Below are 12,684 nucleotides of genomic sequence, written 5' to 3'. Positions count from 1 at the left end.
AGGTTCTGTCTCGCCCCTGCTGAGAGTGACCACATGGCTCATGACATTTGTGGCCCCTGATGTTCATAAAAGTCTCTGAATCATTGAAGTCTCATGGTGCTCAGAGGCACCCCTGGGACCAGGCAGCTGTCACTTTACAATGAGACTCCATCATCTCCCTGGGGGTAGCTTCTCCATCCCCTCCACTATGGTGAACCTCAGCTGAACTGGTTGTGACCCATTCCCTTTCCCTGCCTTGCCCTCCCTCTTTCCTGAGGAGGAAGGCGGAGCTCGATCCTGTGGAGATGATGGCTTGGAGATGCTTTGTGTTAAGTCCTTTCTTTTTTTTTTTTTTGTGGTTTTTGGGTCACACCCGGCAGTGCTCAGGGGTTATTCCTGGCTCCAGGCTCAGAAATTGCTCCTGGCAGGCACGGGGGACCATATGGGACGCCGGGATTCGAACCGATGACCTCCTGCATGAAAGGCAAACGCCTTACCTCCATGCTATCTCTCCGGCCCCGTTAAGTCCTTTCTTTAGCCAGCACAGTAGTCCTCTCATCGCCCTGCCTCTCATCCCTGCCACTCCTAGTCAGTCCTAGACCAGCATTTGTATGCGAATGTCTACAGCTCCTTTAGTTAATAAAGTTCAAACTTGGAAACAGCCTTGGTGTCCGTCCGCAGGGGAGCAGGAGAGTGGATGAACAGTCAGTGCTCAGCATCATAGTCTAGGGGGAAAGGGCTAAGGGAACTGGCTGTACAACATACAATGTACTGCAAGCCTCAAAAACCCTTTTAAACCCAGAGGGCAAGATTTTTAAGAAATACCATGAACAAATTGCATCCCTTCTCAAGAAGGTCAAGATTCAATGTGTACATTGAATCCATGATTTTAGAAAATTCTACTGTGGCCCCCTCTGAAATGGGGAAGCTGGAATGAGATGGAGGTGGGAGCTTCTGGGAGAAGTATGGCATATCCTGGTTGTATGCATCAGTCCAAGCAAGGCAGGAAAATGAGTGTACTTCTGGGTATGTCAGTTACACTTCCCAGGCATGCACTGCAGGACATGTCAGTTACACCTGGGAGACTAGTGCACATCTGAATGTCAGTTAACTCCACGGTGATTGTGAATGAAGCAGCACTGACAGTGAAATCCTGGAGTAGGCTCAGGGTACTAACAGCGTATTCTCTGCATACCTTTGCATGGCTCAAGGTGCCAGTCTTCATTTCAGATAAAGTTGGGGCATTCTTTTGAGTCTCTGGCAAAGATCCACATTTCAAAGTCCTGCCCAGAGTGTTGTCTCTCTCTTTGTCCCTCCTTTGTCTGCAGCCCTCACCACTTCTCTCTCTCTTTCTCTCTCTCCCCCTCTCTCCCTCTCTCTCTCTCTCCCCCCCCCCCCCCCATTCCTTCTGCAATCCCCAGCACTTCTCTCCTTTAAGTCAGGCTCTTCCCAGAGCCTGTGGCAGCAATTATATCATGGTCTTGGGGTCTTGGAATGAAGCTGGCTAGTCATAAAACAGATCTACATTCTGCTGGCAGTCTAGCCCTACACAGTCAGTATTTGAGCCAGGAAATGAAGGAAGGAAGGAAGGGAGGGAGGGAGGGAGGGAGGGAGGGAGGGAGGGAGGGAGGGAGGGAGGGAGGGAGGGAGGGAGGGAGGGAGGGAGGGAGGGAGGGAGGGAGGGAGGGAGGGAGGGAGGGAGGAGAGATTCACTCCCAAGGTATCATTATGGGCTGAAGATGAGAAGGGAACCCTTTAGCACCCAGTGTCTCATGCTTTGTAGAGGAGACTTTTCCCAATTGGGCCAGTTGATGGCAGGCTCCCATGTAGGGGCCAAATCACAGAATCGGAAGTTGCTTCTTGTAAGAAAGAGCTTTAAGCAACTGACATCAGTGAAGAAGCTGACCTCAGGAGCCTCCTGTCTCTCCCTCTCTGCCTGTGTGCCCTCCCCCCTCTTTCAGGAAGAGGATTTTATGCCTCCACTGAGAGCAGCACTCCTGCTGTTCTGTTATTTTTCATGGGAAATTAAACTTGACCCTGCTGTCAGTTAGCTCATGCCTGTGGACGATGGATGGTCTGAGGCTCAGCGCTTAACCTCTGCTCTGAGCACACAGCCTAGTTGGGCCAGCCATGATGTCACTTGCCAGGTTGGGTTGGGGAGGAGACAGCAGGAGGGGTCTGAGCACCTTCATTCAGGGTGATGGATGGCAGTGAAGTCACATAGGGGTGACCCCCTAAGCCATGTCCTACCACACTCAGGCTCCTCCTTTCTCTTCCAGCTCCCAACTCTACCTCGTGCCCAGCAGAAGAAAGCTGGTGGTCAGGACTGGCGATCATTATTGCCATATGCTGTGCCTCCCTTATCTTTCTCACTGTGCTCGTCATCATTTGCTACAAAGCCATCAAAAGGTGAGTATCATTGAAAGGTGTGCCTGCCAGGCAGGCTCCTGGAAAATGGGGGGTTCCTTCACACACTGCCCATAATCATACAAACTCTTCAGTAGAGCTGAAGTCAAAAGGATGTGTCAGGAGTAGTGTCTCTCTCTTCCCTCACTCAACAATTGTCAAGATTTGGTGAACACCTGCTTCCTCTATTTTTTGTCCCCCCACCCCATTTTGTTTGTTTGTTTTTAGATTTTGGGGATACACCTGGCAATACTCAGGACTTATTCCTGGTTCTGAGTTCAGGAATTATTCCTGGTGGGGTGAGGAGGACCTTATGGCATGCTAGAGATTGAATCCAGGTCAGCCGTGTGCAAAGCAAGTACCCTACCTGCTGTACTTTTTCTCTCCCCCCAACTCACACCACCTTTTACTTTCCTTTCTTGTGGGACGGAAGCCAGGTCCTTCGCATGCCAGACATATGCCCTGCACTGGGCCACATCTTCCTTCCTGACCTTTGTCTTTGCTGATATTCCAAGATTGACCCAGGGACCACCAAGATCGTTTGCCTTATATGCAGCCAATCCCAGGTCCATCCCTGGCACATCATAGTTCTCGGATGCTACCCTTGAGCACAAAGCTAGGAGTAGCTCTCTCAAGAAGTGCTGGATGTGACCTCAAACCCATTTTCCCAAAAGCAAATGAAGTTAATCCCAGGAATTGTGCCCCCCCCCCCATTATGTTTGGGGGAACTTCGTTTTGAGCAGCTGATGAAGGACTTGGGGCAGGAAAATGGACCCTTTCGAAATCACAGATGCCATCACTGGAACTCACCTGAGTCTCTGAAATAGGAAATTTGCTTCAGAAGGGGGTCATGGAGAGGGCACTAGCCAATGTGCTGTGGGCACCAGATTTTAAGGCCAAATCTGAGTTCATACCCAACTTAAAGTCTTGTGACCAAGAAAAATTCTCACTTTTTCTCTGGCCCTTGTTTTTTCGTGTGTTTGTTTTTTCTTTTTGAAGACAAACTCAGTAGTGCTTAGAGTTTACTCCTAACTCAGGAGCTACACCTAGCACTACATAGGGGACCATATGGGATGCTGAGGGTCAACTCTAGGTCAGCTGTGTGCAAGGAAAGTGCCCTACCTGCTGTACTTTCATTCTGACTCCTAGCCCTGGGTTTTCTATCTGTATAATGGGGAAAGGATTTAAATTAACTTCTTTGAAGTGAGGGCTTTCCCAACCAGTGTTCAGGGGACCCAGGGAGCATTCCTTGGGACACTTGGCCAAGGGAATATGTGGCTCAGTCTAGAGCTCAATTATGGGGGAGTCTCAGACTCTACAGTGCCAGCGACCCCCAAGGCTACATTCAGCAGTGCTCTAGACTGAGTGATATGAGGGGACAAATCAGGGTTCAGTACATAGAGGGACCCTAACCCTTATGCTATTTCCCTAGCAGCCTCTGTGGGCTCATTTGGGGGGTGTGCTAAATGCATCTGTAAAAGACCTACGTGCAAAGAGTCCCCTGGATGCTGACAGCTCCCTCTGGGGGGGCACCCAGCACTGTCCCAGCCACCAGCTCTTTGCAGGGGCTGAGGAAGAGGAAGGAGCTGTGTTTCCAGGAGAAGGGAGCAGTTAACGTCCCTCCAAGATGGTTTCTGGTGAAGGAAGGACCATCTCCGCTGGGTTTTGATGGATCAGTAGTCCAGATAACCAACAGTCTCTGGCTGTCACCACTTACTGGGTCCAGTTTTTTGTGAACTCAGAGAGAGAGACACCATCGGTTCAGGGAGTGGGGAGCCCGTAGAATGTCCCCCACACACATCCCTCTGATGTGGGCTTGGAGAGAGCAGCCTGCAGCCCCTTGCCTGCATTTCTCTTTCTCCACAGAGACCTGCTCCCAGCTGCTTCTTGCTGCTTAATAATTGATGGGAAACATTACCTTTCTCTAAGGAAACAAGCGCATTTCATGACCCATAGAACCATTAGCAGAACATCCAGTGATAAGGCCCTGTTTGTATTTTTACACTTTCAGACTGGAATCCCAGGGGAGGGCCATGAGCCATGTTGGTGAACTTTGCTAACAGGCCTTAGATTGCTGGGCAGATGGTTCTGGAATGGGGAGAGGAAGAAGATACTTTTTCTGAGGAGTGTGGCAGGGATTGGGGTTGCCTCTGCAGAGGTAGATGAGGTTCAGGACCCAATGAATTGTTCTGGGTCAAAGGTAGGGTCCCATCAGCACATTCTTCCTCTGAGCACTCAAACTCCATCTTCTGATGCAATGAATGTTCCCCAAGTCCCAGCTCTGAGCTTGCTAGAACTGCCTGGATACAGAATTTGTGAGCTCAGAGAAGGGGAGATCTTTCCAAGACCTGTCTCCCTAGAGTACTCTGGAAGAAACTAAAGGATAGTATTTACTAGTGGGTCCCATACATGGTGCCCCCATTCCCTTGCCACTGCCACTGCCCTACACTCTTCTCAGTAAGAATCACCAAGCACGGTGCCACCAAGCACAGCAACCTTGGACCCTCATGGCGAGCCACCGGCCAATGACCATCAGAGAGATGCCCCACCCTGACCTACTTTGCAAACTTTGAGTACTAGAAGGAAGAGAAAGAAAACCCTCAGGGTCACAGGAGAGAGGAGGGAAAGGGGGTTTTGTGGGAGAGAGTTTGAGCAGGCCTCCTGTGTTCATAACTTCCTTTAAATATAGCCTTTATTGGGGGCCAGAATGATGGTCCAGCAGGTAGGGTATTTGCCTTGCATGTGGTCTGTCTGAGTTCAATCCCTGGCATCTCATATGGCCTCCTCAAGTACTGCCAGGAGTAACCCCTGCTCATCACCAGTATGACCCCCCCCCATTTTTTTAAAATAAAAATAACTACAACTTATTTTCATCAAAGCCATATAGGTGCAAAATTAAAATTTCAAATCCACTATGCATTTAGTAAGTGTAAGGTCAACCCCCCATCAAAGTTCCCCCATTGTTCCCTCCAGTGTCATGCTTGAGGGGCAAACACTCCTCACTGCCTCTTTCTCCATGTTTCCATTTTCTTTCTGTTCAATAGTCTACCGACCTTCCCTGAGGTTCAGTACATGAAACCACAAGCCCAACCCTCTGGGCCTTCTGCCCACAGGGACCTCCATGACTGTGGGGTCTATTCTGTGAGAGTGGGGTTCCCAGCTGAGCCATGAGGTGCTTTCTGGGGACCCCTGCAGCAAGTAGCACCTCGTTTCATGGGGCATATGTCGGGGCTGATTCCTGTGTGTTTTGGTGGGAGGGGGCTGCCTGCAGCAAAATGGGGGTGAAGTCTCTTTTTTGGGGCCACCTGCCACTCTGAAGGCTTGGCCAGGGTGGGGGTGCAGACCTCAGGGTGGAAAGTTGGGATGGCTGGGCTGAGGGTATGCTCACCTTTCTCTCTTTCTTGGTTTTAGGAACCAGGCCATGTAGCACCAGAGACGTGCTCTGGTGGTTAGAGGGAGCAGCCAGGTTGGCTCACAGTGGGTCTGTGTCTGGCATTTCTGGAGCCCCTCTGGGGGCTCATTAGGTAGGAAGGGCTTAGAGTTAAAGGAAGCAGTTTTCTGCTTCCCAATGCCCAGCTAACCCCACTTCCTTTGTGCCCAAGGCCCACTAAATGCTGGACACCCACTAACAACTTTAACCACCCAGCAAGCCTGGAAACAGCACCATGACAGGGCAATTTGGAAGATAGGAAACTGAGGTGTGGAAAGGGGCATTATAGCTGGTCCAGAGTCCCACAACTGAGAAGTTGGGGCGAGATAGTATGTGTGAGCTGGGAGATGCGCCTTCCCAAGTGCTGGAGGATACCACTTGGTGGAAAGATACAAAGGAGGTGTAGGGCAAAGCCATGGACCACTCAAGGGGAGAATTCCAGCACCGTCAGGTTGCAGCAAATGGAGCAGGGCTCTGGGTCAGTGTTAGAGCTCAGGACTCACTGGGGCTGTGCTAATCCCACATTTCATCTTTGTGGGGGCAGGGGAAGCGCCTGAATTCTTGGCTGCTTGGGAGGCCAGAGGCACTCTTAAATCCAAAGCCCTCCAGACATTCAAAGGGCATTGGTCCAATTTAGGCCTCTCCCTGTTAGCCAGTGCCAGAGACCCTCTCAGTTTTCCATCTTACCCTCCAGGTTGGGCATTTTTCAGGGGGTCCAGCCTCTTTTTCCTCTCCTCATTACTCCCAAGACTCAGTACTCCTCGTCCACAACTGTGCATCAATATTGCCGACTCATATCATGAATGAGGGAAAAGTTGTGCCCCAAGACTCTGGCCTGTAGGTACTTCCCAGAATCTGCCTTTGGATGTCCATTCCCTCCCACAAAAGCTAACCCAAGTCCATGAGGAACTTCCTGAGGATGTTCCTGTGAGGAGAGATGGGGAGGAGGGTGTCATCCCATCTTCAGGCCATGAAGACTCATGGGAGTGAGGAACTGGGGAAACCAGTGATGCAGCTAAGCTGCTGTTTCCAGGAGCCACTTGCAGTCAAACAACTTGTCTAGTGAGCAGTTGTAGAAAGACACCCTTATAGCATGGGTGTCTCTAAATGCTTTTGAGAGCTTTGGAATGTCTCTGAAAGGAAGGCCCACTCCTAGTAATGGTTGCAGAGTCACTGCAGTGGATGCTTGGGGGAAAGCTGGGTCATGAGAGACATTTAGGTCACATCAAGGCAGTGTGAGTGGCCTGGGTATTATCTCAGACCAGCTTGAGGTCCTTGGGCAAGCGCCTTCTCTCAGTCAATATGTTTCCCATGAACCAAATCTCCTAACTCCAAGCCTAGATTCTTCAGACAACCGTTGTTAGTGGGGACATGAAGATCTGAGCCCCAGATATTGAATACCAAACTCCATGGAGGACAGGTTGGCTGGAAACTCATGCTTCTAAATGGCACCAGTGTGGCCTGAGCTCTGACTGACAGAGTATGTGGGGCTCCTCAGATATTTATGAGCTTCTTCTGGTACCAGAGGACTCCATCATGCTCATAGACTCCATCTTGAGGTGCTTCTTCTAAGCATACCCAGTCCCAGACCACAGCCATGCTGACAACCACCTTACTCACTCTGCCCCTTCTTAAAGCTAAATTCCCTGGCACTCCCTCTGCTTTTACCACGCAGTTCTCCTCCTGATGGTTGCGAAGGCTCTGGGGGATATTTGAGAAGGCACAAGTAACCTACGTCCAGTCTGCCAACAATTTTGATATAGTGCATTTAGATGCCACATAACCAAAGCCTGTGGTGCCTCCGCTCAGGATTTTATGAACACAGAAGGTGCTTTATCTGTGGCCTGTGTTCATCAGACCCAGCCCAGAGGCATCTATAGCATGAATGCCACTGGACTCCCTAGAATTTGTGACTTGGCTCAAAAAGGTGTGGCCCTGGGTCCAGAGAGATAGCACAGCGGTGTTTGCCTTGCAAGCAACCGATCCAGGACCTAAGGTGGTTGGTTCGAATCCCGGTGTCCCATACGGTCCCCCGTGCCTGCCAGGAGCTATTTCTGAGCAGAAAGCCAGGAGTAACCCCTGAGCACTGCCAGGTGTGGCCCAAAAGCCAAAACAAAAAACAAAAAAAAAAAACCCAAAAAACAAACAAAACAAAACAAAACAAAACAAAAACAAAAATAACAGTGTGGCCCTGGGGCCCGCGAGGTGGCGCTAGAGATAAGGTGTCTGCCTTGCAAGCGCTAACCAAGGAAGGACCACGGTTCAATCCCCCCGGCGTCCCATATGGTCCCCCCAAGCCAGGGGTGATTTTTGAGCGCTTAGCCAGGAGTAACCCCTGAGCATCAAACTGGTGTGGCCTGAGAAAAAAAAAAAAGTGTGGCCCTGGCTGGGACCCAGACCCCTCCTGAATTCCTTAGAGAGAAGGAGAGATGTGCTGTAGGCCAGAACATCTGACTCAAAATTTAGAAGCTCAGCTAGTGGTCACAGGCCGGCTCAAAGCACCCTTCAGCCTATTGGTCCAAAGGGCACTGGAGATACTCCTGAGATGTTTCAAAGGGCCACACATACAGTGCAGAGAAGCAGAAGCACTGGTGTGCACTGATGGAGTTTGGACTTTCTCCACTATCATCTGCCTGCACCAAGACTGTACTCATCAATATCACTCCCTCCACCATTTCTGTAGTTTCTGTAGCCATTAACTTAACCAACCAGTACCATCATAATCACCATCTCCATCAACTACCATGGTGCCACCATCACCACTTCCAGCACTCCTCATTCCAAGACAGCAATCCCTCCTCCTCCATTTTCTTTCATTTTCATTTGTCTTGGGCTATACCCAGAAGTGCTCTGGGCTTACTCCTGGCTTCACACTCAGGGATCATTCTTAATGGTGTTTGAGAGGGCCTTATGGAGTGCCAATAATCACACCTAGGTCAACTATGGGTAAGGCAAATGTCCTGCCCTCTGTACTATTACTCTTGCCCCACATACTCATTTACATTGCTACTATCTCAAGCCACCATCTCTGCCATTATGATCACCATCTTCAACCCTCACTCTTATAGTTTATTATCATTGTCAAGACTACTTTTACTATCTTTACCAATCCCTTCACATTTTTACCTGCATTTGGCCACTCAGAGGCAGGATTCTAAAATCTAGTGATGAGCCCCTTTCCTCTCAACTACCTGAACCTTCAAATTGCCATCAATGGGTCCTGTTTGCTCATGATTGTCTCAACCAAAGCCTGATCACATATCATTGGAGATTCACCATCCATTATGGTCTCAATGTGTGCCTGTTGTCCCTGCTTTGTGAAGAATAATAACTTTTTGCTTTCATCTTCAACCATTTGGAGGAGGAGAGTTTGTGGGGGACTCATATAACTGAACATGTCCAGCTTCCCTGTGACCCCCACAAAGATGGGTGACACAAGGAAGCTAACCCAGAGCAGAACCTTTTGGTTCATCGGTGGCATGAGGCATCACCCTCTATCACTAATGCGCATCCTTTTCTCCCCTGCTTGCCTTCCTTGTCTACACTGCAGGAAACCACTGAAAAAGGAGGAGAATGGCACAAGTGTTGCTGAGTACCCCATGACCTCTTCACAGAACAACAAAGGGGTGGATGTGAACAGTGCAGTGGTGTGAATCATGGAGGCACACCCGGGGCACTCGTAGACTTGGACAAGCAAAGGAACATTAACTGATGTTGGCTTTATCCAGGACTTTACGCCTCCAGCCTTTGGAAGAAAAAAAACATCTTGGAAGTCTAGATCTGGTCACCTTGTGGCTGGAGCAGCTCCTGCACAGAGTACTTGGGGCAGCACCAGCATGAAGCTGTCCACTGTCCTGCTCAGTCTGGGGTCAATCAGTTTTCTGCCCATGGCTGCCTAAAGACAGTCTGTTTCTTTTTGTCTCTCTGTCTGCTGCAGAGGGAATGCAACTCCTTTGTCCCAAAGAAAAGCAAGGCAGGGCCAATCTCCAGCAAAAAAAAAAACAACACCCTTCCTTCTCCTGAAACCCCTGCTGCTCTGTTGGCCACACTGTTTCCCATAGAACCCCTCTGCACAGCCTTGAGATCCCCCTTTACAAAGGTGCTTCTCACTCACCTATCCTCCTCCCATCCATGATGTTCCTGTCATCATTTTCCATCATATTCCTGTCCCCCACTGACACATGGCCCCCTGTCTCCCAAGTCCCTGCCTCTAGGGGCTATGAGCCCAGCCTGAAAAGCCACCCCCCTTCCACCATAACTGACCATCCAAAGGGTTTCTATATATGTGGGGCTGAGTTCTTGTCTTCCTGGGTAAGGGACTCCTGATCACAGGCTAATGCCTTGGCCCTGCAGTGTCAGCAAATTCACATCCCAACCTCATGGGGGCCAGCCCTCCATGTGAGCCAGGCCCTGCTTTCTTCCACAGAGGCTTCCACAGGTGCCAAACCCATCATGGGAGCCTTGGGCTGGTCGATGATGATACCCTAAGAACTAGGCTTCTCAGACCTTCTCCCTGTGTCCACAGTACCCCATCCCTATCTCCAGCAGGCACGCAATGTTCTTCCAATGGCTTCCTTTAAATGTCTGAGGTCTCTTTCCCTGGAACCAAAGCTTGGCATGGTTTTCCCTCTAGATTAGGGGGTCTAGTTCTGCAGACTCACCTCCTCCTCATGCACAGGAGATAACTGACGGTGTCTCCAGGGGAAACCCACAGATGGAAGGACCCAAACATTCTGCCTGGCTCAGCTCAGTTACCCTGTTCACAGCAGCCTCCTCCCCTTTCCTTTGCAGTCCTGGTTTCCTGTAGGGACTGAAATGTGATTTTTGCGTGTCCTGTGACAGACACAGTTCCCACTGGCCTCCAGCTCCTTCCCTTAATCTGGGGAGTCTTTAGTAAGTCCTCCACCACTCAAGGGATGGGGGGTTTAGTGACAGAGGAGACAGAGGAAGGGTCAGTGTCAGGCAGACCACCCCCACCTTCAACAACCCACTGGGGGCTGGAGTGATAGTATAGTGGGGAGGGTGTTTACCTTGCAAAAATTGACCTGGGTTTGATCTCCTGCATCCCATATGGTCCCTTGAGTGAATTCGGAGTGCAGAGTCAAGAGTAACCTATGCATATTGCTGGGTATAACACCAAACACACACACACACACACACACACACACACACACACACAAACAACCTAGTGTCAGGTGAGACCCTCAACCCAGCCTTCAGCATGTGTCCCCTAAGGAGTCTTGGAGAGCCAGACCTGTCAGGGTAACCTGTAGGGTGAGGGCTCAGCACAGGGGAGACCCTCCCCTACTGGAATTCCATCACAGAGGCCAAATGTTAGCAGTCTGATCCACTCTAGGGCCAATGTCAGCTTTTTCCTTGGGGACCTAGGCAGAGCCCCCCAAATTAACATCTCAAACATTCACCCCAAATTGGACTAATGAAAATCTCTCCTCAGTGAAAACTAAGAGGAAAGAGTCCATTTTAACATAGGAATTTACTTGGCAACAGTTCTCCAATGCCACCACTCCAAAGACACAGCTCATAGGCACTCCTGAAATTCTCCACTGGCCTAATCGGGAGCCCCCCTAATAGTCCAACAAGACCAGTTCTCAGGCCACTGTGAGCAGAATCTTCAATTCCCTGCTTTTTCTCAACTAGGTATTTTCCAATTATCTCCTGGTTAAGCCCAATTTTAGGATGAAGTAGGAGTCCACAGAATCACCCCAATTCCCTAGCAGCTTCTCAAGCCAGTGCGGGGAAGGGCCTCACCACTGTGCACACAGACATATATATTCGATATAGTTCTATAGATGTAAAGCGCTGTTCTCACCATCCATTACTCATCCTGTAATCGCACAAGCATGGGGATGCAGCCCAGAGAGGGAGAGCAGGAAGGGCCTCAGTCATCCAGCCTAGCCCTCCTGGCCACCTGTCCCCACTGGTTCCTTTGAGGGACAAACACAGGCCTGGCCAGAGCTGCCTGCAAACTGCAGGAAAGGAAGTGGGGAGGAGGGTGTTGGGGCCAAAGGTCACTGGTGGAAGCGAGCGCCCACCTTTTTATTTTCAATAAAAATAGAGACTTATAAAGGTGCTTGGTAGTGATGTTGGGGTGCTGCTCTGTGGGGGGTATGGGGAGAGGGTGCAGATTGGGGGCTCAAGACCCAGACTATGGGAGATTCTCAAATGTGCCCAGTTTCAGCCTCCTGTGAAGCCCCCCCCCCCAACCCATCTTTATCCTTCACTCTGTTCCAAGAAGCTGGACCCTTGCCCTCCTTTGCCTGGGCCTGGCATGTGCCCTAAGTGCATGACTTTCAGGTCCTAGAAATTGGGGGCAAGAGAGCTTGCCACATGGGAGGGGAGAGGGGTGAGGTCTCAGACCACAGTCTCCTACAAAATGTCTGAATTCTGCCCAGAACGCAACCAACTCCTCCAGAATCGGGACTCCTGGCACCTTGAAGTGAGGAGCCTCAAAACACTGGAGTCACCCCAGATTCATCTGCTCCCTAAAAGAGGCAGGTGCAGATCCTGTCACCCTAAGATAGAAGCCAACTCTTCTGGGTGCAGGTGCTCCAGTCTTAGTGGCAAGAAGTGCCTCGTGTCCCACCGGGAGCGAGTGAGGAAGACACCCCAGTCTCCAAAATACCATGGTCAGGGTTATGGAGGCCATAAGGGACCGCCTGGGTGTGAACTCGGACCTGGGTTCAGCAGCTCCCCCTGCTGGACACGGCTGAATGGCACCAAATCCTGCAGTTATGCTGGACCATGGCAGACAAAACCAAGGCAAACAAAAAATGTCCTGGCGCCTGGTGGCACAGAGCAACGGAAGCATTGCTGAGAGCCCAGCTGCTACCAACCAGGGACAGGGGAGC

The 12,684-nt window shown here is 50.4% G+C and overlaps 1 protein-coding gene across 1 annotated transcript in view; it reads left to right on the top strand.

Moving 5' to 3' along the window:
- PRIMA1 (proline rich membrane anchor 1) overlaps window positions 1-10,061 on the top strand; it is a 33,771-nt gene extending 23,710 nt beyond the window's left edge. Inside the window, exons 3-4 of the mRNA XM_049769933.1 lie at window positions 2,259-2,388; window positions 9,366-10,061. Coding sequence (XP_049625890.1) covers window positions 2,259-2,388; window positions 9,366-9,468 — 233 coding nt within the window. The 3' untranslated portion in view covers window positions 9,469-10,061. The remainder of the gene's footprint in view (window positions 1-2,258; window positions 2,389-9,365) is intronic.
- Window positions 10,062-12,684: the final 2,623 nt, after the last annotated feature.

The sequence above is a fragment of the Suncus etruscus genome, chromosome 3, assembly GCF_024139225.1.
Source record: "Suncus etruscus isolate mSunEtr1 chromosome 3, mSunEtr1.pri.cur, whole genome shotgun sequence".
NCBI classification, from domain to species: domain Eukaryota; kingdom Metazoa; phylum Chordata; class Mammalia; order Eulipotyphla; family Soricidae; genus Suncus; species Suncus etruscus.
Note: the sequence above shows the minus strand (reverse complement) of the source record. Positions and strands in the feature narration are given on the sequence as shown.